At 41.6% G+C, this 22,041-nt stretch overlaps 1 protein-coding gene across 2 annotated transcripts in view; it reads left to right on the top strand.

Moving 5' to 3' along the window:
- Positions 1-22,041, top strand: part of CBLB (Cbl proto-oncogene B) — a 157,888-nt gene that overhangs the window by 76,520 nt on the left and 59,327 nt on the right. For both annotated transcript variants that reach the window (XM_075852808.1, XM_075852807.1), the window contains exons 4-7: positions 267-423; positions 8,776-8,897; positions 9,020-9,157; positions 21,194-21,281. In XM_075852808.1, coding sequence (XP_075708923.1) covers positions 267-423; positions 8,776-8,897; positions 9,020-9,157; positions 21,194-21,281 — 505 coding nt within the window. The remainder of the gene's footprint in view (positions 1-266; positions 424-8,775; positions 8,898-9,019; positions 9,158-21,193; positions 21,282-22,041) is intronic.

The raw sequence follows: 22,041 nt of genomic DNA, 5'->3' as shown, positions 1-22,041 counted from the left end.
ACTATATATTTCCAAAGTGGCGTCGTAGAATATATGTGTGATTGTACATGAGATACTTCTGTATCCTGAAGCATTGAATTTGAGACCCGTAAATCCGTGTACTGGAATACCATCAACTGTACCCGCGCACCTACTATGACTGCACCGCATGATGACCATGGGCCGGGTCATAGCTATACTTTCCTCAGAGCAGGGCATAAACGTAGATGTTATTTTTAGGGTGTAATAGACTATCTTTTTTTTTTTTTTTCCTCGTACATTAACAGAACCATTGTGCCCTGGAAAGTCTTTAGACAGTGCCTTCATGAAGTCCATCAAATTACATCTGGCTTAGAAGCAATGGCTCTTAAGTCCACCATTGACTTGACGTGCAATGATTACATATCTGTATTTGAGTATGATATTTTTACAAGACTATTTCAGGTAAGTTATGATTATTAAACATCTTGGTGTTTCTGATTTTTGTTTTTATATGGCTCTTGCTTTATATTTTGAGGATATACTCTGGAAGATCTAACTGGTCTTCCAGTCTGGAACCTTCTAGATGGATATCTTAATCTTTAGTGACCACTTTACCACCAGGAGGTGTAGGCTTCACCTTTACAAAATATGGAAAATATCCTATTATCCATCTCTTGCCCAAATTGCTCCCTCAGGAGTAATTTGGGTTATAGAGAAGAACAGCAGTGGGCGAGTGAAGTTTTCCTTGGCTGCCCTCCCATTTCCATAGAGCTGAATGCAGGCATTGTTTATGTCGCCTGTGTTTTTTGAGCAGTATTTATAATGTTGATAGAGCAGCCCGGGGAATTTGATTTCTCCCCAGCTGCTTTCTGTACGTTACAAGGGCAGGTGATTGATTTCAATAGGCTTTATGAAATCTTCATTTCCTATACCATGGCGCTGCGGGAGGGAATTGGCTGCCTGTGATCCTTTTTCATTTTAGGCGATCCTACTAACAAAAAGGAATTGCCTAAAGCAGGCGTAGCTTCACTTTAAACTTGATATTTTTTGTCTATTTCCGTTTGTCAGAAACAGAATAACGTATGCAAACTAGTAATATTGAAATGGATAGAATCAAATGGGGAAGTGGTATGTGGTTTGCATTAAATTAGATTCTACTGCATAGGATTACTAATGGATTTCCCTTTGTCATCACAATAGTGGTTTTCATACCCTTTACAAAGTTTTATGCATTACAATTGTATGGTATTGTATATATTTTTATAATTATTTTTTTTTGCCCTTTTAAGCATTAAAGAGTCTCTGTCACCAGATTATAAGTGCCATATCTCCTACATAATCTGATTGGCGCTGTAATGTAGATAAGAACAGTGGTTTTTATTTTGAAAAACTATCAGTTTTGAGCAAGTTATGAGCAATTTTAGATTTATACTAATTCGTTTCTTAATGACCAACTGGGCGTGTTTTTACTTTTGACCAAGTCGGTGTTATACAGAGGAGTGTATGACGCTGACCAATCAGTGACCAATCGGCCTCATACACTTCTCATTGTTCCAGCCCAGTGTTACAGTGTGATTGTGCAGTGAAAGAAGCTGGGCTGGAACAATGAGAAGTGTATGACGCTGATTGGTCACTGATTGGTCAGCGTCATACACTCCTCTGTATAACGCCGACTTGATAAAAAATAAAAACATGTCCAGTTGTCTATTAAGAAAGTAGTTAGCATAAATCAAAAATTGTTCATAACTTGCTCAAAAATTGTTTTTCTAAATAAAAACACTGTTGTTATTTACATTACAGCGACGATCAGATTATTACGAGATATGGCATTTATAATTTGGTGACGGGAATAAAGAATCTGGAATGTCTAAATCCAACATGTCCGATCTTTCTTTCCTCTCGACATCTGCCGTCGGAGGGAGAGCCAGGTGGCCAATTAATAATCACCATTATGGCCTAAAGTACCCAAATGTATGAAAAAAACAATGGATGCTGCTTATCTGTGGCGTTCTTTTTTTATTTATTTATTTTTATTTTGTGCTGCGTCTGTGTGGAGTCGTGGTTTTTACTTGTATCAGTAATAATATAATACTAAAAAATGTCAGGGATAGGATATGTTGCAGTTTTTCTTTTGTTTCTCTAAAACTATTATTCTGAAAATCTGTGTAAGATTTCTCACTTCCGTCTTACATATGACCCGCATGCCTATTGGAATCATAACATTAAATGTTTCTTTTCCCCCTTTAGTAAAAAAAGAGAGAAAAAAGCTCTATAATTAGTTACTTCAGACTATTGTTGTCACAGAATTAAGGCTGAATTGTTTATCTTTCTCACAATACGCAGACTCGTTGGTGTTTTTGGCTCTGTCTTTCTGCAGTGGATATAAAAATAATAAATTTTTGAGGCCATCATGGCAGAAGCTTGTTAAATGCATTTCTACTACATCCAAATACTGTTTGCTTGTTCCATCTTGACCGGTATTTCAATTAAGGCTTCGTTCGCATCTGCGCTAGCGTCACATTCCGACATTCCGTCAGAGCTTTCCGTTGGAACGGGACCCTGACTGACACAAACGGAAGCCAAAAGTTTCTGTTTCCATCACCATCACCATAGATTTCAATGGTGACGGATCCGGTGCCAATGGTTTCTGTTTGTCTCAGTTGTGCAAGGGCTCTGTCGGTTTTATGGAATGAATAGTGTAGTCGACTACGGTATTCATTCCGTCAAAATGATGGAACCCTTACACACAGAACGTCGGAATGGGACCCTAGCGCAGATGTGAGCGAAGCCGAAGCTGATTTAAGGGGCATTCTGCTAAAAGCAACTACAGATGTAGCGATCATTACCTCGATTTTTAATGCGTTAAATACAGTGGCAAGAAACGTTAACTTGACTTTTTCATACGTTTACATACACCTTAGCAACATTAATTCAAAACTCAGTTTTTCACAATTCTTGACATTAAATCCTGGTTCACATTCCCTCTCTCAGATCAGTTAGGATTACTACTATATTTCAAGAATATGGAGGGGAGTATGGAATATTTTTTTTTCACTAGGTTTCATTTTATAAATTGGACCTACAGTCCTTGATATTTACTCCCGGACTAGTATGCCTATAAAGTGGCTTAGCCTGCTATAGCACATCTTATTATACATTATTGCACTGCCAAAATGCCATATTGTACTTAGATGAGGAGTGAAGTATCTCGCCCAGAGTGTACCATGCTTTGCCCAGATAAATAGTACACTGCTCAATTAGTGTCCACATAATACCTGCAATTCACACTGATGTGTTAATAAACCGTGCCCCATCACACAGTAAGCACCGCTTACCCAGGGCCGTATTTAGAGTTTGTGCTTCCCTAGGCACTTTTAAGCTTGACGCCCCCGATAACGCAGCTTTTCTGCTGCAAAAATTGCAACATGTGCTAATTGTTGCGGGTTTTACCTCCGCATTGAATTTAATAGGGAAAACCTGCAACAGAAAATCAGCGATTCCACAACATAAATTGACATGCTGCGGATTAAAAAAATGCACCGCAGAATTTATGAAAGTTTTTTCGGTGGGTTATTCACGCAGCGTGTGGATGAGATTTGTTCAAATGTCATGCACTCTACTGCTACTGTATTATGCTGCGGATTTTTCGCAATTAAATCCGTTGCGTAAAATCTGTAGTGTTTACCCTACGTGTGGACATACCCTAATAGGGTAATCAGGTCAGTTTATTATTCTTTAGAAAAAAAAAACAATCCTGCAGCGCCCCTCCTTTCCCGACTGGAGCAAAAAAATCGCCCTGCCGGTTACCTCAGTACATCGTCCTACTTTTAAAAGAAGGCCAATGAACGCAGGTAACCTGGGACCATGTGATGTAAACTGACCAATGACCGATTAGAGTTGTCACTACTTAGTTTACTGTCACAGACCCAGGAAGGTAAGTATAATAATCGTTTTGCTTTTTTAGTTGTTAGTTTTACTAACGTGTTAGGGTTGTTTTTTTTTACAGGTTTGGTTGTTGGACTACGTCGGATTCGAGGACTACTTTGATGATGGCGTTTTTATTTTCAATAAAACGGTTAACGAGGGTTGTGTGGGGGCTTTTATTTCTATAAAATATTTTTTCTGTGTAGGTGTTTTTTTTTTAAAACTCCATTACTTCTGCCTTAGTAATGGCAGCTATTAGTAATGGACGCTGTCTTTCAAAGGCAGGGCTTAGTGTTAGCCTATGAAGAGGCTAACACTAACCCTCCCCCCCCCCATTATTTCCCCCATACCCAGGGGTGCTAGGAAGAGCCGGGTACGATCCAGTATCTGACCATCTGAAGTGATGGTATTATTAGCCTAGAAAAGCCCAAAAACAATGACCCTTCCCACCCTGGTAATGCTAGGCTGCAGCTGCTTTATTGTATCTAGCTGGTTATGAAAAATAGGGGGACCCAAAGTTTTTTTTTCAATTATTTATTTAAGAAAAACGACATGGGTGTCCCCCCATTTTTCATAACCAGCCAGATACAACATAGCAGCAGCAGCCTAGCATTACCAGGGTGGGAAGGCCCATTGTTTTTGGGCTTTCCCAGCCTAATACCAGCCTGCGGCCGCCCCAGTGACCGACCATCACTTGTGATGGTCAGTTACTGGATCGTACTTGGTTCTTCCCGGCACCCCTGAGAGCGGTGAGTACCGGGGTAATAATGAGGGGATTAGTGTTAGACTCTGCATCAGAAAAAATATTTTATTGAAATAAAACCCCCTACACAACCCTCGTTAAGCAATTTATTGAAAATAAAAACGCTGTCATCGAAGTAGTCCTCGAATCAGACGTAGTCCAACGACCAAACCTGTAAAAAAAAAAACAAAAAAAAAAACATTAGTAACATTAATAAGTGAAAGAGAGACATTTTTTTTTCATTTTTTTTATACTGTACACATGATAAATTACGCTATAAATTTGTTGTACAGGTTATTACGGTCACGACTATACCGAATGTGTGTGTGTATTTTATGTATTGAGTCTTTTATTTTATGGTTTATTGTAAAAAATGAGTTTTTTTTATTTTATTTTTTATTTAACATTACTTTATATTTACTTTTTTTATTTTTAAACTTTAAAGGGGTATTCCAGTTAAAAGAAGTTACACCCTATCCATAGGGTAAGGGGTAACTTGCTGATTGGTGGGCGTCCGACAGCTGGGACCCCCACCGTTTACGAGTGCAGGGGTCCCTTACTCGCCTATCTCTGCCGCTCCCATAGAGAATGAATGGAGCGGCAGTGCGCATCAGTGACCTGCCGCACGGTCCAAACAAGGGGTACAGGACCCTTGTTCTCATAAACGGTGGGGTTCCCAGCTGATGGACACCCACCGATCAGCAAGTTACCCCCTACCTACGTATAGGGGTAACTTGTTGAAACCTAAATACTCCTTTAATGTACTGGCATATATCTAAATGCCAGTACATTAGCCTGTGTACTGATGGTACACAGTCAGTTGTTAGGACATACCGAAGTATGCCCTTGCAACAGGAAATATGGTTATACAGCCCTGGGGTCCTTCAATGGACCCTGGGCTGTCTGCCCATATATGGTATGTTCCTCAGTCCAAGGGGCATCCCCCATCGCATTTTCCCCTTGAATGCTGCGGTCAGCTTTGATCGCAGCATTCAGAGGATAGCGGCGGAGATGAGAGGTTTCTCTGATCCCCGCCGTTAGAGCGGTAATACAGCCATTGCCCTGCTCCTGACAACAAATGTGCACGCGTGGTCAGCATGAGGTGATGTGACCAGCGCTGCACCAATGGGCGCCAGCCCTGAAAATAGAGAACATGGGTTTTTCAGTGTTTTTTCCGCCATGTTCTCTGTCTTCAGTGCCAGTGCTCAGTGCAGCGCGGGTAGCATCTCCTCATGCTGACTGCACGCACACTTGTGTCAGAAGAGGTGCAATGGCTGTATTATACAACCACAGCCCCGCTCACTACATTCATGTATTACAATACAAAGCTGTGCGGCCGCACAGCTTAGTATCGGAATACATGAATTGACGGTATTGAACAGTATCGGCATCGAAATAGTATCGGTGCAACCCAACACTACACTACATTACATTAAACATGTAACAATACTTACGTGACCTTCTGCGCTGCCGTCCGCTCCCCCTACAGCGCTTCTTAGACTGAATCTAAGACACGCCCACTTCTCTTGGATTGCCCACAGCTACTCTAGGCAATCCATTAACCGTGGGCCTGTCTTACAGACTAAGGAGCGCTGGTGAAGCGCACACCTGCCCTGTGATTGACCTGGCCGCAGGCCGGTCAGGTCAAAAGTTAAGTTTTTAATAAAAACAAAATATGATCCTCCAGCCCCCCCCTCCCCCTGCTGGACGCCGTAGGCACTTTACCCCTAGTGCCAAATGCAGCCCTGCACTTACCTCAACACGTTCCTGCTCTCACAGAATGAATTCTCCTGCAATGTGCAAAAGAGTTATGCTGCCCTCTTTTGGCAACAGCTGGTAAAATAAATCACGACTTCCCAGCATCAAGATTTGGAGAAACAAGGAAGTGGGCTATTTACATTTGGCCGGTATACATCATTATATCATTGTCACAACTGTATTGAAAATTGCAGTCCTTTATGCCTTTTAATACAACAGCGTTCCAAAAAAAAAAAAAAAAAAGTACTGTACGGTAAACTTTCTTTTTTCTTTATAAATTGAAGTTCGCAGCAGGCATATGGAACTGAATGCCTATTCATGATTGTTTCAAACACTGGTGCGAACGTAGCTGCCAAATGTGGCGTGAACCTAGCTTAAAGAGCAACTGCACTTTCTCAAAACTTTTGATATGTGTTAGACACATATCAGAAGTTTTGATCGGTGGGGTCCGGGTGCTGACTTTGTACCCGCATTGTTGCTAAAATAAAGGTGCAGAAGTGCTTGAACTGTCTTTGGCGCTCCTTGGTAAGCTGAAGACTGGCTCATAGACATTCTAGACAATCATAGATGAAAATGCAGATCGCTCAGCTTCTGCACCTTCCTCTCAGTGGTGGTCGGGGTCTCCTCTTCCGGTATGTCTCTATGACATATATCAAACGTTTTGTGAAAGCGCAGTTACTCTTTACGTTTTATTTAAACAGAGATGTGCTTTAAAGGGGTTATCTTTGTTTAGACATTGATGACATAGCGCTTGTGTGCACACTTTGTCTATAGCAATCATTCTCAAACTGTGAGGCCCCCCCAGGCCCTCGTTGTTGGGGAGGAAATGATCATAAGCGGCACAGGCCTTTCTCTGGTAGCAGCCATCATTGCCCTAGCTACGTAATTGACTCCCTTTGTACTTATTTTAATGTTAAACTGGTTTCAAGAGAAAAATGACCGATAACTTGAGGCCCAGATATAACCATGTTCTGGCAGGTGAAGCCCCAGTACAGAGGGGTGGAGAATGTCTCTTATGTAGCACGCTAAATGTATAAAGAGGATCTTATGAAATCTGTCTGATTTAAAATGAGTAAGGTACAGTGATTTATAGGACGCCAGGCCTCTGGGAATACCATGCTTAGATAATGGACTGCTGCCACCACTTCTTACCACTATGAGCCACGTACATAGGAGCATAAGTAAAGTAAATCCGCAATGCACTTGTACATATCTGGAAGGGCACCACGCCGCCTACAATAGTTGATCTGTAGTTTGGATTTTTTAGTTAATTGTCGGGTGCAGTCATTGGCAATACTTAGAAGGTCACTTGTGTCAAACTATAGATATGAATCCCTTCCATAGAATCCCGGCTCAGGTCACAAAGGAGGCAGAGATCGATCTGACAATTATCGACAATGTATCTTTTTAACAAATGACATTGTTGTCCAGAACGACAATCTTCACAGATCAACCGTGAAAGGCTCAAATTACGTGTAACTTGTGTCCAAAATCTGTGACTATGGTGATGGAGCATGCAGTTTGGAAACTCTCACCTCATGTTTATTTAAAAGAAAAGGAAGATGTGTGTAATGACAGGGATAGGGAAACAGACAAGTGAGCCCTAATCTACCCGCCACTCAGTCCCTGCCTACTTGCAACGACCCGCCCTAGGCGACGGGGTACAACTGGGCGACGGTCCCTACACTCAATAAGTGCACGACAGACAACAGACAAGGAAACACAGAACAAAGGGAAACGGGCAGTTGCCCACGGCAACACCGTGAGCAACAAGAGTAGTAAACGAGCCGAGTCAAACCAGGAGAGTACGAGGTGCCAAACGTAGAGCAGGAGAGTAGTGATCAAGTCTAGTCAAACCAGAAGTGTACCGAGGTACCAAACGCAGAGCAGAAGAGTAGTCAGTAAGCCAGGGTCAATACGAAGCAGGGACAAGTAGTTCGAGGAGCTGCAGCAGGGCCAGGAAACCAACAGAGAAGAATCACAAGCAAGGAGGAACAGGAAAGGCAGGTATAAATAGACAGAGGGCGGGAGCTAGCGCCGTCTGGCCAGGCTGTGATAGGCTCTCCCACTCCTAAGCCTGCCAGCCTGAGTGGTGGAAGATGGAGTCAGTCTCACAGACATAGAAGCAGGTGCAGACTGATTACCTATGGGCATGGATACAGAAGCTGTGCCTGACAGATCCTTAACAATGTGTGTACACAGCAACCAATCAGATTCCAGCTGTCATTTTTCGAGTGCATGTTAAAAAAAAAAATCTATTAAAAGCCTTGGTATGGACACTGCCCTCTTTTTCATATGCCCTAATGCTCATCATCTCCTTCATTGATGCATGCACATAAGAAAGGTTTGGAGATTGACTCTACTATTCCTCTTGTTTCTCTTCCCCTCAGCCCTGGGGCTCCATACTAAGGAACTGGAACTTTTTAGCAGTGACTCATCCTGGCTACATGGCATTTTTAACCTATGATGAAGTCAAGGCACGTTTACTGAAGTACAGCACTAAGCCAGGAAGGTAAATCATTACTAAAAAATTTATTTTTTTTTTAAATAATTTTTTCTTTTATGTGTTGATATATTTATGTGTTCTTCTCTTGGGCCTTCACTTTTTTTCTTTTTTTTTTGTACCTTTTTTAGTTACATTTTCAGATTGAGTTGCACAAGACTGGGTCAGTGGGCTATTGGCTATGTGACTAGTGATGGGAATATTCTACAGACAATACCTCATAACAAACCCCTGTTTCAAGCTCTGATTGATGGCAGTCGAGAAGGATTGTAAGTACATGTGTGAAATGCAAATAATAATGCTTTGTATAGCTAAATACAGATGTAGCGGATCTGAGTTCGTAATTTGGCACCGCTCATTGTGATGTCATGAAGCATCTCCCTCGGTTTTCTACGGTTGTGCAGGTAAACCTACAGTTATCAAAAATCTGTTCTCTTAAGAAGCCGTTAAGACAAATTCATCTCTAAAAATATCCAATTAGATGGGCAGGGCCCAGAGCTTTAGGTCTTTAATTTGTCTACAATTATTTTAGTTGGGGTTAGTAATATCCTCACTGAAAATTAGGGATTAAAGAAAACCGTTTCAGTGGTAAGTTAATAATAAAAAATGATCGTAAATTCCAACCACCACACCGTATGATAAAAATAAGGAATCTAAAATATGCTGAAGAACGGTTTGTGAATGAAGAAGAGTTAGAAATAGTGAATGGCACAGTTGTCCGGATATTCCCGGATCTTTTTGACCGTGTTGTTCATGTGAAGATTCTCTTACTATGGGGTATGCTATTTGGGAAGCTACAGAGGTATAATTGTAGAAATATTTTCCTCAGATTGCTATACCAATATCTTACACATTGTCACTTCAGTTAGACATTTTGTCCTGCCATGTCTTAATCTGCTCTTTAAAACGATCTGTTAAAATCCTGGCTTTTATCAGCTTGTGTTTTCTTCTGCCATGTCTTCTTCATGAATGACTGTACAACTAGTAACACTCCCGAGGAGCTTGTTGCGGCTCATGTCATAATCCTCATAGATTAAAAAAGCGGGGGAATATGTTGATTGAACACAGACTTGCTTTTGCTCTGGAATGCTTGTGTGTGTCTAGCCAGACTTGGCATTACCCTAAATACGTTTATGACATTTTATTCTCTCCGCTTGAATCATTTTAACTTGACAGTGATACTTTTTTTTAATTATTCAATGACCTATTAGATATATCATGACTTCTCACCTCAATAATGAGTCCCAGATTGCATCTCTAGCAATATTCAAAAAGGGAGTCGCATGATAATGTGACTTCCTAGGTCATGCATTGGGGCCAGATTTTGGTTGGGCAGGGTTACCATGATCCAGAGGTCCATTCATCTATAGAAACTAATAGGGGGCAGAGATTATATCCTGCCTTCCAAAAAATCTAAGGCTAAATTCACACGGGCATGGGCAACCTCGGACGTGAAAAGCTGCCGTTTTTCACATTCCAGGTGCACCCGTGCGGAACCTATTATCACAGATCCCTCATAGATAAGTCTATGGAGGGATGCGTAAAAACACAGGAAAATAGGACATGTCTTCTTTTTCCACGGACCCTTCACACGCTCCGTTGAAACAACGGCCGTGTGAACGGCCCCATTGAAATACATGTGTCCGTGTGACGGCCGTTGTTTTAACGGCCGTCACACGGGCGAGTTACATGCTGGTCTGAATGAGCCCTTAGGCTGCATGGAAAAATCTCGTGACCTTAGCCAACATTGGATCACGGAACTCAAGTTTGGAGTTTTATACACAATTTGGGTCATGCAACTTTTCTGTTTCCTGTAGTTGCAGTTTGTGCTACAAGTCATGCCAAAGTTGAAGGTTTTTCACTAGGTTGCTTTTAAAGTGCAGTCCTAGGAGAACAAAAAAGATAGTGTGACTCCAGATGCTGATCATTATTCTGCATCTGAGGTTATCGTGTATCTAAGGGTGCAAACGTTTTTTTCTTTGTACTTTTTTATGTGGGTTAGAGAATGAGCTATTGCTCAGCTGTTCATTCCCTATTGTTAATCAAACAACCGTTCATGGTAACCCATAGATCCAGAATTTGCCCCTGTAGGGTACTATGGCATGGCACATGTTGTCCACCCCTTTGGTAGGGGGCCTGTCAGAAAATTACCTGTTCTTGTGCAAACCTATATATTTATTTATACTATGCATGTACACCTACGCTTGGAAATTTAATTTGTGTCCTTTTTTAAAAGATATTTCTTGTAGAAAACTATATAAAGCGGTGTTCACATCTGTGGTGGAGGCTCCGTTAGGCGCCTCCTTCTCAGATTCTGTCATATTTAAATTAAACCCTTCCGGAAACACGATTCAAGTCAGTGGGTGCCATTCGTGTCCATTATGCGACAGATCCGACGCCTCCGTCATTTTTGTTGTTCTGCTCCTATCACAAAGCAGAGTAACAGAAATAGTGACGCAAGTGTGAACAGAGCCTAAATAGTGTAGCGTACCAATGCAAATGTATTAGATTAAAATTTTACAGAATATCATTCGGAAATAACACCATTGTGGGGTTTGTATTGGGAATTGTTGAGGTTATGATCCCTTTTAACAAGACTTATCAGAACTATGTAAAATGACTCAGCCACCAGAGGTTTCATATTTGCAGAAACCTTGTACAGATCAAATTACTTTTCATGTATTTTTAAATCTACCATCAAGAATCATTGATAATATAAGTAAGTTTATGGCTAATGACCTTCATGTTCCACTTTTTTCTGTCTATTCGGTCGTTCATTACAGAAAAGATCCACCTGGAGTGCTATTCATCCATTCGCAGCAAGACGAAAATCACCCAATCTATTCTCTATAGTCTATTTATACAGACTTTAATAGTGTGGGTGGAGAAGAGGTTTAATTTGATCCTTTTCTTTCCTATAGACACCGCAATCTAGAATATGTTTCTGCTCTGTTTATAGAGCATGGTATTTTTTTTTATTTTAACTGTATGCCAAATGTAAAAGCGAACATAGTTTATCACAAAAATAATCCTTCAATTTCCTGTTTGGAAGATGTCCCTATCATGTACAATGTAGCAGAAATATCAAAGATTTTATCACTATGTGAAATAAATTGTACTAGGTGTCTGAAGTGACAGACTTGTGTTGGCAACTGGGACTGCTTCATTTGCTGAATAATGTGCACAACGTACTATTGATGCCATATTTTACTTGTTTCTTTATCATCTGCAGTTTTTCAAACTTGTACTATAGTATTGAGTGTTTTTAGTAGAGAATGGGGTATTAAGCTGGAACACTATTTTACCTAATAGACCTCTAATCCCTAAGTGGGCTTCTTTTGTTACATCCGGAATTTGGACATTTAAACCTGTGTATGATACATCCCTCTGAATTAGGCCTGGGGCTGGGTTCACACTGTGCACTTTTGCTGCGTTTTTAACAGGCTTTTTTTTTTTTGGTAGATAAACTCTTATGTTCACCAACAAAAACACAGTGTGAACCCAGCGTTATTGTTAGTAGGGTTACCGCCTGAAACCTTTTGCTTGCAACTGCATCCCTCAGATAACAGGCACTAAATCACTAGATTCTGGCAGAACAGAGGGCTTTGTGGTTAGGTAAAGGTTAGAAACCGCAGGAGAAACAAAGCCATTCGAGATAGATTTATAGAAAAAAAAATTATATATATATATATATATATATATACTAGTCCTTCTTAATGAATTAGAATATCATCAAAAAGTTAATTTATTTCTGTAATTCAATTCAAAAAGTGAAACTCATATATTATTGATTATATATGATTATGGTAACCGTTAATGAAAACCAAAAATTTAGTGTCTCCGAAAGTTAGAATATTAAATAAGCCCAATTTCAAAAATGATTTTTAATACGGAAATGTTGGTCTACTGAAAAGTATGTCCAGTATATGCCCTCAATACTTGGTCGGGGCTCCTTTTGCATGAATTACTGGATCAATGCGGCGTGGCATGGAGGCGATCAGCCTGTGGCACTGCTGAGGTGTTATCAATGCGGCGTGGCATGGAGGCGATCAGCCTGTGGCACTGCTGAGGTGTTATCAATGCGGCGTGGCATGGAGACGATCAGCCCGTGGCACTGTTGAGGTGTTATGGAAGCCCAGTTTGCTTTGATAGCGACCTTCAGCTCGTCTGCATTGTTGGGTCTGGTGTCTCATCTTCCTCTTGACAATACCCTATAGATTCTCCATGGGGTTTAGGTCAGGCGAGTTTGCTGGCCAATCAAGCACAGTGATACTGTGGTTATTAAACCAGGTATTGGTACTTTTGGCAGTGTGGGCAGGTGCCAAGTCCTGCTGGAAAATGAAATCGGCATCACCATAAAGCTTGTCAGCAGAGGGAAGCATGAAGTTCTCTAAAATTTCCTACTAGACGGCTGCGTTGACTCTGGACTTGATATAACACAGTGAACCAACACCAGCAGATGACATGGCTCCCCAAACCATGACTGACTGTGGAAACTTCACAATGGACAACAAGCAACTTGGATTGATGCCTCTCCACTCTTCCTCCAGACTCTGGGACCTGGATTTCCAAATGAAATGCAAAATGTACTTTAATCCGAAAACAGGACCACTGAGCAAGAGACCAGTCCTTTTTCTCCTTCGCTCAGGTAAGACGCTTCTGACGTTGCTTCAAGGAATACGACACTTATAGCCCTTGTCCTGGATACGTCTGTGTGTGGTGGCTCTTGAAGCACTGACTCCAGCCGCAGTCCACTCCTTGTGAATCACCCCCAGATTCTTGAATGGCCTTTTCTTAACAATCCTTTCAAGGCTGTGGTAATCCCTGTTACTTGTGCACCTTTTTCTACCACACTTTTTCCTTCCTCTCAACTTTCTATTAATATGCTTGGATACAGCACTCTGTGAACAGCCAGCTTCTGTAGCAATGCCCTTTTGTGGCTTACCCTTCTTGTGGAGGGTGTCAATGACTGTCTTCTGGACAAATGTCAAGTCAGCAGTCTTCCCCATGATTGTATAGCTACTGAACCATACTGTTGCGCCATTTAACCCCTTCCCGACATTTGACGTATCCATACGCCAAAGTCGGGTAGGGGAAGTGTGGAACGGGCTCGCGAAGTGAACCCGCTCCATGCGATGCCAGTGTCGGGTGTATGTTACAGCCGACACTTCAGAGTAACGAGCGGCATCGCACTGTAGCGCGATCCTGCTTGTTTAACTCGTTAAATGCTGCGGTCAATACCGACCGCAGCATTTAAATCATTAGAAAGAGGGGGGCAAGCCCCTCCAACAGCTCATCGTGTGCAACGCAATCGCGGGGGTGGTGATGGTTGCTATGGCTCCCTGGGGGCCTTATGAAGGCCCCCAGGTCTGCCATCTTTGTGCACCTATTAAGCCCTGCCTCCGGCAGGGCTTAATAGATGCCTGTCAGTCACGATCTACTGCAATACATTAGTATTGCAGTATATCATGCAAGCGATCTAACGATTGCTGGTTGAAGTCCCCTAGGGGGACTAATAAATAAATTAGAAATTAGTTAAAGGGAATGTGTCGCTAGAAATTATTTTTTTTTTTTAGTTTAACAATTATTATTTGAGTGATTTACACATTGTTTTAATTTTTTTATTTTTTCACAAGTCAGGAAATATTATAAATTAGATTCTAATTTATAACATTTCCATGTGCTGGGCACTAGAGGGAGCACTTCCCAAAATTGCAGCATTGTCAATGTGGTAAAGCAACCCCGTTGCTTTATGCTGCAAATTTGGGGTAGACACACTCTCTAGTGTCCTCACACAATCCCCCCTCCCTTATTCTGGCTAGTGACAGGAGAAGGAGGGGATTTGAATCGTCGAACCTCCTACACTGTGTGCCGCCATTTTCTGAGCGACTGCACAGTGTAGGAGGATTAGATACAGTGCTCAGCAGACAGTATAACACAAACATACACGAACGTAAAACACACATTACATACACGAACATAACTTACCTTCTCCTGCCGCCTCCGCTCCTATTCCTTGCGCCTTCGCTTTCTTGAATATATGGCCGGAAGTCGTCGTCTTACTGTCTTGCCGCGGATCCCGGTCCACATGAAAATGGCGCCGGATTTCGCTCTGCGAACTAGCTTAGTTTTGGTCTGTGTGGGAGCGGCACGTGCGCCATTCCCACACACACGGCGTACGCTTCTGAGAATGGAACGGCTCCCGTTCGCATTCTCTTTGGGGTTGTATGTGCCATATTCCATCTCTGTATGTGTCGTTAATCGACACATACAAAGATGAAAAAAAAATGGCAGCCCCATAGAGAAGTAAAAAGAAGAACAAAGTAAAAAGTTGAACATGAGAACACAAATAAATACAATTTATGTTAATATCATATTAAAAGCAATATGGTAAAACAATTTCAAAATTTCATGACACTTTCCCTTTGAAGGAAAAAAATGCTGGAAATCGATCACTCTGTGTGTAATGAATCTATAATATGAGTTTCAGTTTTTTAATTGAATTACTGAAATAAACCACCCTTTGCCTCAAAAACAGCATCAATTCTTGCACACTTGCACACAGTCAGTCATGTGTATGACTATTATACCAAACAGGTGATAATGATCATCATTTTCATATTTAGGTTGAAACATTGTCATTAACTGTAACAGAAACTGTTGTGTAGGAGGCTCAAAACTGGATGAGAACCAGTCAATCTCTTCTGCAAAGGTGAGGTTGTGGAAGACCGTTTCATGTCACAGGTCTACCATGGCAAGACTGAGCACAACAACAAGACACAAGGTAGTTATACTTCATCAGCAATGTCTTTTCCAGGCAAAGATTTCAAAGCAGACTGGGGTTTCAAGATGTGCTGTTCAATCTCTTTTGAGGAGGCACAAAGAAACGGGCTACGTTGTGGACCATAGACACAGTGATCGGCCAAGGAAACTTAGTGCAGCAGATCAAAGACACATCATGCTTACTTCCCTTTTGAGATCGGAAGTAATGAGTGTCTGCAGGCAACAGTGAAGGATGGTGGAGATTCCTTGCCAGTTTGGGGCTGCATTTCGGAAAATGGAGTTGGGGATTTGGTCAGAATTAATTGGTGTCCCCAATGCTGAGAAATATAGGCAGATTCTTATCCGTCATGCAATACCATCAGGGATTTATTCTTCAGTAGGTCAACGACCCCAAACATACAGCCATGTCATTAAGAACTATGTTCAGCGTAAAAATAACAAGGAGCCCTGGAAGTGATGATATGGCCCCCACAGAGCCCTGATCTCCACATCATCCAATCTGTCTGGGATTACATGAAGAAACAGAAGGATTTGAGGAAGCCTACATCCACAGAAGATTTGTGGTTCATTCTCCAAGATCTTTGGAACAATCTCCCTGCCGAGTTCCTTAAAAAACTGTCTGCAAGTGTACCTGGAAGAATTGATGCTGTTCAAAATGAAAAGGTGGTCACATAAATATTGATTTGATTTAATTTCTCTTTTGTTCATTCACTTAATTTTATTTTGTTAATTGATAAAAAACGTAAAAAAAACTAACACTTCTATTTTTGAAAGCAGTTTTTAGAGAGAGAGAGAGAGAGAGAATTACACACATATATACATGCGCTAGGTAGTTAATGCCAGGCATCGTGTATATATACATACGGCGCTGGGATGGCACGGATGATGTTGATATTACAGCTGCCACTTTGATGCAAATGATGGGATCGAAGATAACTCAGATCCCAGACTTTGACCCCTTAGATATCTTGATCAATAGTGGAATAGTGCACTGACTACCAGCCCAACTGAGGCCAAAAGGACACTCGTTTGGCCTTTGACAGGCTAATGGAGCCCTATGTACACGTTTAGCGACGTATATACTAAGCATAGGGAACAAACGTGATGTGAAGGGGGGGGGGGCCTAATTATTAAGGCTATAGAACCTTCAGAAGTAATCCCGGAATAAAATGCCACTATCTCTCCCCGTGCAGCAAATTTATCAACAGGCCGTATGGGAAAATCAAAGGCTGTCGTTTTCTGATTAGAAACATTTCTCAAAACTTTGATAAATAAAAAATCTGCCAATTACGTGTGAATATACAAATAACATATGCATTGGTTTGTATTTATATATAGTATTATCAAATCATTAACAGCCTCAAGAATTCAAGGTAGAAGTTGCTCCGTCTCTCCAGTTAGGTATGTGGCACCTTCTAGGCATTTCACTTTTATCTTCTTTACTATTTGCTGTCTGAATGGAACCTCCACTATAGACCTGCAAGGCAAATACAGATATCAAAGATGTGGACTACGAGGCATCAAACCGCAAAGCATTGCGTTATGTTCTTTACAGAGCTTATAAACCGTACTAGTGTCCTAGAGAGTTGCATCCATCTAATACCATGAAATACGGGAAATCCTAGCATAACTGTTAGGAAGACCAGTTTTATCTTTTTCAAACATGTTTATTTATTTATTTATTTGCCTTAAAGCAGCAACATGTTCCACGACACTCTGCAAAGATTGTCACATTAGTCCTTGTTTCGAGTTCTAATTTTCCTTATCTGAGACACACAAACGCAGACACACGAGGGTCAATTTTTTTAAGCCAATTATCTTTTCGGTATATTTTTAGATTGTGACTCTACATTTTATCTTTGGTTTTAAGATGCACAAGAGTGGTAATGAGTAACACAATTAGCTGAAAGTTAGATTGTAAGCTTCATTATTTTAGGTTCAATTTGGAAAGCTCACTATACAGAGCTCCACAATATTACAATGCTATATAATTAACGAGAAAAACAGATTTTTGTAATGTACCAAATATACACCATTCAATCATAACATTAACGGTACTTGTACACGATGCGGCCACGCAGCAAAAACTAAAGGCCGTATACAGAGAATTGCCACAGTTTCCTGGCAAGTACATGTGAATCACATCGTTTGTGCTTCACTTGTACTGGCTGCAAAACCATGGAAATTCATGGTAAACTGTGAGCGGTCTTTGCCTCGCTTTTCTACTTGGCGCAACAATTATTACGGCTCGGCCACATCGTGCACAGGCACCCTGAAACCACTAAAAGGTGAAGTAAATAGCATTGATAATCTTGTTACTATAGCATCTGTCAAGGGGTGGGATATATTCGGCAGCAAGTGAACAGTCAGTTCTTCAAGTTGATTTGTTGGAAGCCGGAAAAATGGATTCTTACCCTTCCCAAGTGACTTTGACAAGGGCCAAATTGTGATGACTAAATCACTGGGTCAGAGCATCTCCAAAACGGCAGGTCGTGCGGGGTGTTCCTTATATGCAGTCGTTAGTACCTACCAAAAGTGGCCCAAGGAAGCACTAACAGTGAACTGTCTACAGAGTCAAGGGCACTCAAGGCTCATTAAAGCGCGATGGGAGCAAAGGCTAGCCGTCTGGTCCGAACCCACAAAAGAGCTACAGAAGTAGCACAAATTCCTGAAGACCTTAATTCTGTCTATGATAACAAGGTGTAAGAACATTTAGTGCAGCACAGCTTGCTGTGTTTGGGGCAGTGTATCCGCAAACTGGTCAGAGTGCCCATGTTGACTTCTGTCTGCCACTGAAAGTGCCTATAACAGGCACATGATCATCAGAACTGGACCATGGAGCAATGGAAAAATGTAGCCTGGCCTGATAAATCACATTTTCTTTTAGGCCTCATAGACACCACCGTATTTTTGCAGCTAAATGGTGCACACATTCTTTTCTATGGCCCCATGCACACGCCTGTGATTTTCACGGAACGGTGCGGGGGTCGCAAATCAGTCATTTTACGGTCCGGATTTTCGGATTCACCAATACTGGTGAACTGTGGATCCATGAGTCCGGATGCACAACAAGGTTTTTTTGCGGTCTGACTAACTGCAATGGACCCGTGGTTTTGCGGACCGCAAAACCAATAGGTCTGTGTGCATGAGGCCTTGCATCATGTGGATGGTAAGGTGTGTGTCTCGCTTACCTGGAGAAGAGATGGCACCAAGATGCACTGTAGGAAGAAAGCAAGCTGGCGGAGTCAGTCTGATGCCTTAGGAAACTTTGGGTCCTGGCATTTATTTTGAATGCAAAGTCCACCCCTTCATGGCAATGTATTCCCTATATGAAGTGGCCTCTTTCAGTAGGATAATTCGTCCTGCCACACTTCAAAAACTGTCTAGAAACCTCCAAATTCCCCAGATCTCAATCCGAGTGAGCATCTGTTAGACGTGCTGGAAAAAAAGTCCATTGCATGCACAGAGGCCCTAACTTACAGGACTTAAAGAGGCTCTGTCACCACATTATAAGTGCCCTATCTCCTACATGATGTGATCGGCGCTGTACTGTAGATAACAGCAGTGGTTTTTATTTTGAAAAACGATCATTTTTGAGCAAGTTAAGAGCAATTTTAGATTTATGCTAATTAGTTTCTTAATGACCTACTGGGCGTGTTTTTACTTTTGACCAAGTGGGCGTTGTGGAGGGAAGTGTATGATGCTGACCAATCAGTGACCAATCAGCGTCATACACTTCTCATTGTTCCAGACCAGCTTATTTCACTGCACAATCACACTGTGCTGTGGATCATCCTGGGCTGGAACAATGAGAAGTGTAGGACGCTGATTGGTCACTGATTGGTCACACATCATTGTTGGGGGGGGGATTTCCATTATAAAGGCGGTAAAAACGATCGCTGCATCAAGTCCCCTAGAGGGGAAAATGCAAAAATTTAGTTTTTAATAACCAAAAAGTCTCCCCCCCCCCCCCCAAATAAAAATATTAACTATACATTTTAATAAGTAAACACATTTTTTCATTAAAATGATTTATTCTTTTTTTTTATTTTTTTATATAGTTATCCATAAAAAAAATTACATATTTGGTATTGCACTATCATAACGATCCCTAGAATAAAGATAACGTATAATTATTACTGCACGTAAAAAAAATAATGCAAAATACGATGGCAGATTTTTTTTCCCCCCACCCTCCCCCACACAATAATTATTATTTTTATTTTTTTAGAACAATTACAAATATTTGTTATGAGTCTCAAAATTCGGCAACACAAAAATGACTTTTTACATAAAACATGTTTTTATTGTGTAAAAGTACTAATGTTTTGTATTGATATTTTCGTGCAAACCTGTAGAATAAAGTTAAAAAGCGGGGGGGGGGGGAGGGCGCTTGCTCCTAAAGGCCAAAATAGGCTGGTCATTAAAGGGTTGTGTATATAGACTTACAGGGTAGTCCTCTATAGGTCGCACATGAGTTGTATTCCCTCTGGAAGTGAGCTTTTTGCATAATTTTTCCCATGGAGTATTTATGGCTGGGATAGCCAGTACAGGGGGGATTGTCCCACCATTAAATATTATATGAACTCTATAGATCATAAATAATGATCAATCCTTTAGATAAGTTTTTAAACCGCATGTAAATGGCGATTTAAAACATTTACTTACATAGTATGACGACACCTCATGTTTACAATGTAAAGTAATGTGCACATCCATTGAGCAGCCAATAGAAATAGCTTTCTGCCCTGCTTGTCAGGGAAGGAAAAGAGCCTGTACAGTAGCATGGCAGTATAGCTGAGGAGACTCCTTCTTAGCCTGTTAGGACTGTGAAACTCTGCGTCTTGACAGCAGAACCCTGCACATGCCCACTCCGTCTTCTATTTCATTATATTTTCATTGGTTTTTAAGGAAGTGCACACTGTGGAAGTCACTCAGTATATATCTTCACTACTCTGGATCTGCAGGGAAAGTAAAAGGGACTATATTGTCAACTGCCAGAGAGATGAGACTGATTCTACCCTCCCCGCAGCAGTACCAATGGGGACACAGGGAAGCAAAAAACATGGGTGTTCTTTTTGGATGCAATAAAATGCTGCAAATTACTTTAAAACCGGCTGTTAACAGCATTTCTGGAACTTATGGTATAAAAATTATTCATGGATTTATAGAATATATTTATTTCTTCTAAAACTGGCTATTTACCACGTTTAGTCTTGTACACAATCGACTGTCTACTGAAAACTGTATGCAAAGTAAGACACGCTTCACAGCAAATCACACTTCATTCCTATGGTTTCCATTTGTTTCAGTTTGGATTCCGTTCATGTGTTCCCCTGAAGGAAAGGTCCGACGGGGCCCATGAACGGAATCCCGATGCAGATGTGAACGAAGCCTTACTGGTATAAGGTTTTTGTATATGTATATATAGTTTTACTCTTAAAGGTGCTTTTTCAGTGTTTCCACTTCATTGTGTACTGATTCTCATACTGTGCGATTTAATCTTGATTTTATGTTTTCAGTTACCTATTTCCTGATGGACGTAGCTACAATCCAGACTTGACAGGTCTATGTGAGCCCACGCCACATGATCACATCAAAGTTACCCAGGTATCCGGCTTATTTCCTGCTTTTTATTCTTATCTGTGAAGCTTTCCATCTATTGATTACATTGTATTTTGTAAAATCTTTATGAATTATATTCTTAACCCCTTCCCGACATTTGCCGTACATGTACGTCATGGAAAGTACTGACTTCCCGCATCTTGCCGTACATGTACGCCAAATGTTTGGGACCGGCTCAGAAGCTGAGCCGGTGCCATCATCACCGGATCTCAGCTGTATCTTACAGCTGACATCCGGCTGTAGCGGCGGGGACCGAAATTAGCTTCGATCCCCGCCATTAACCCCTTAAATGCAGCGCTCAAACGCGATCGCTGCACTTAAGGTGTTTGCAGCTCATCGGAACCCCAGTAATGAAATTGCCGGGGTTCCGGTGGCTGCAATGGCAACCGGAGGCCTTATACTGGCCTCCCGGTCTGCCTAGCACCGAAGCCGGTCAAGATCCGCCCGGCGGCGGAGCCTGATCAGCTTCCGTAGCTGCCGGCAAGATGGCGCCGGGTCAGGAGCTGATCCGGCGTCATCAGCGGTGGAAGTCAGCTGTACTGTACAGCTGACATCCACCTGCAACGGCAGGAACCGGAGCTAGCTCCGATCCCTGCCATTAACCCCTTCGATGCAGCAATCGAGAGCGATTGCTGCATCGTAGCGGTTACTAGCAGATCGCCAGCCCTGACAGGCAATCGGGACTGGCGACTGCTGTTATGGCAACAGGAGACACAATGGTCTCCTGCTCTGCCATTACGGAAGC

Source organism: Rhinoderma darwinii, chromosome 2, assembly GCF_050947455.1.
Source record: "Rhinoderma darwinii isolate aRhiDar2 chromosome 2, aRhiDar2.hap1, whole genome shotgun sequence".
Taxonomy (NCBI): domain Eukaryota; kingdom Metazoa; phylum Chordata; class Amphibia; order Anura; family Rhinodermatidae; genus Rhinoderma; species Rhinoderma darwinii.
This window is presented reverse-complemented; position numbering and strand designations above follow the sequence as displayed.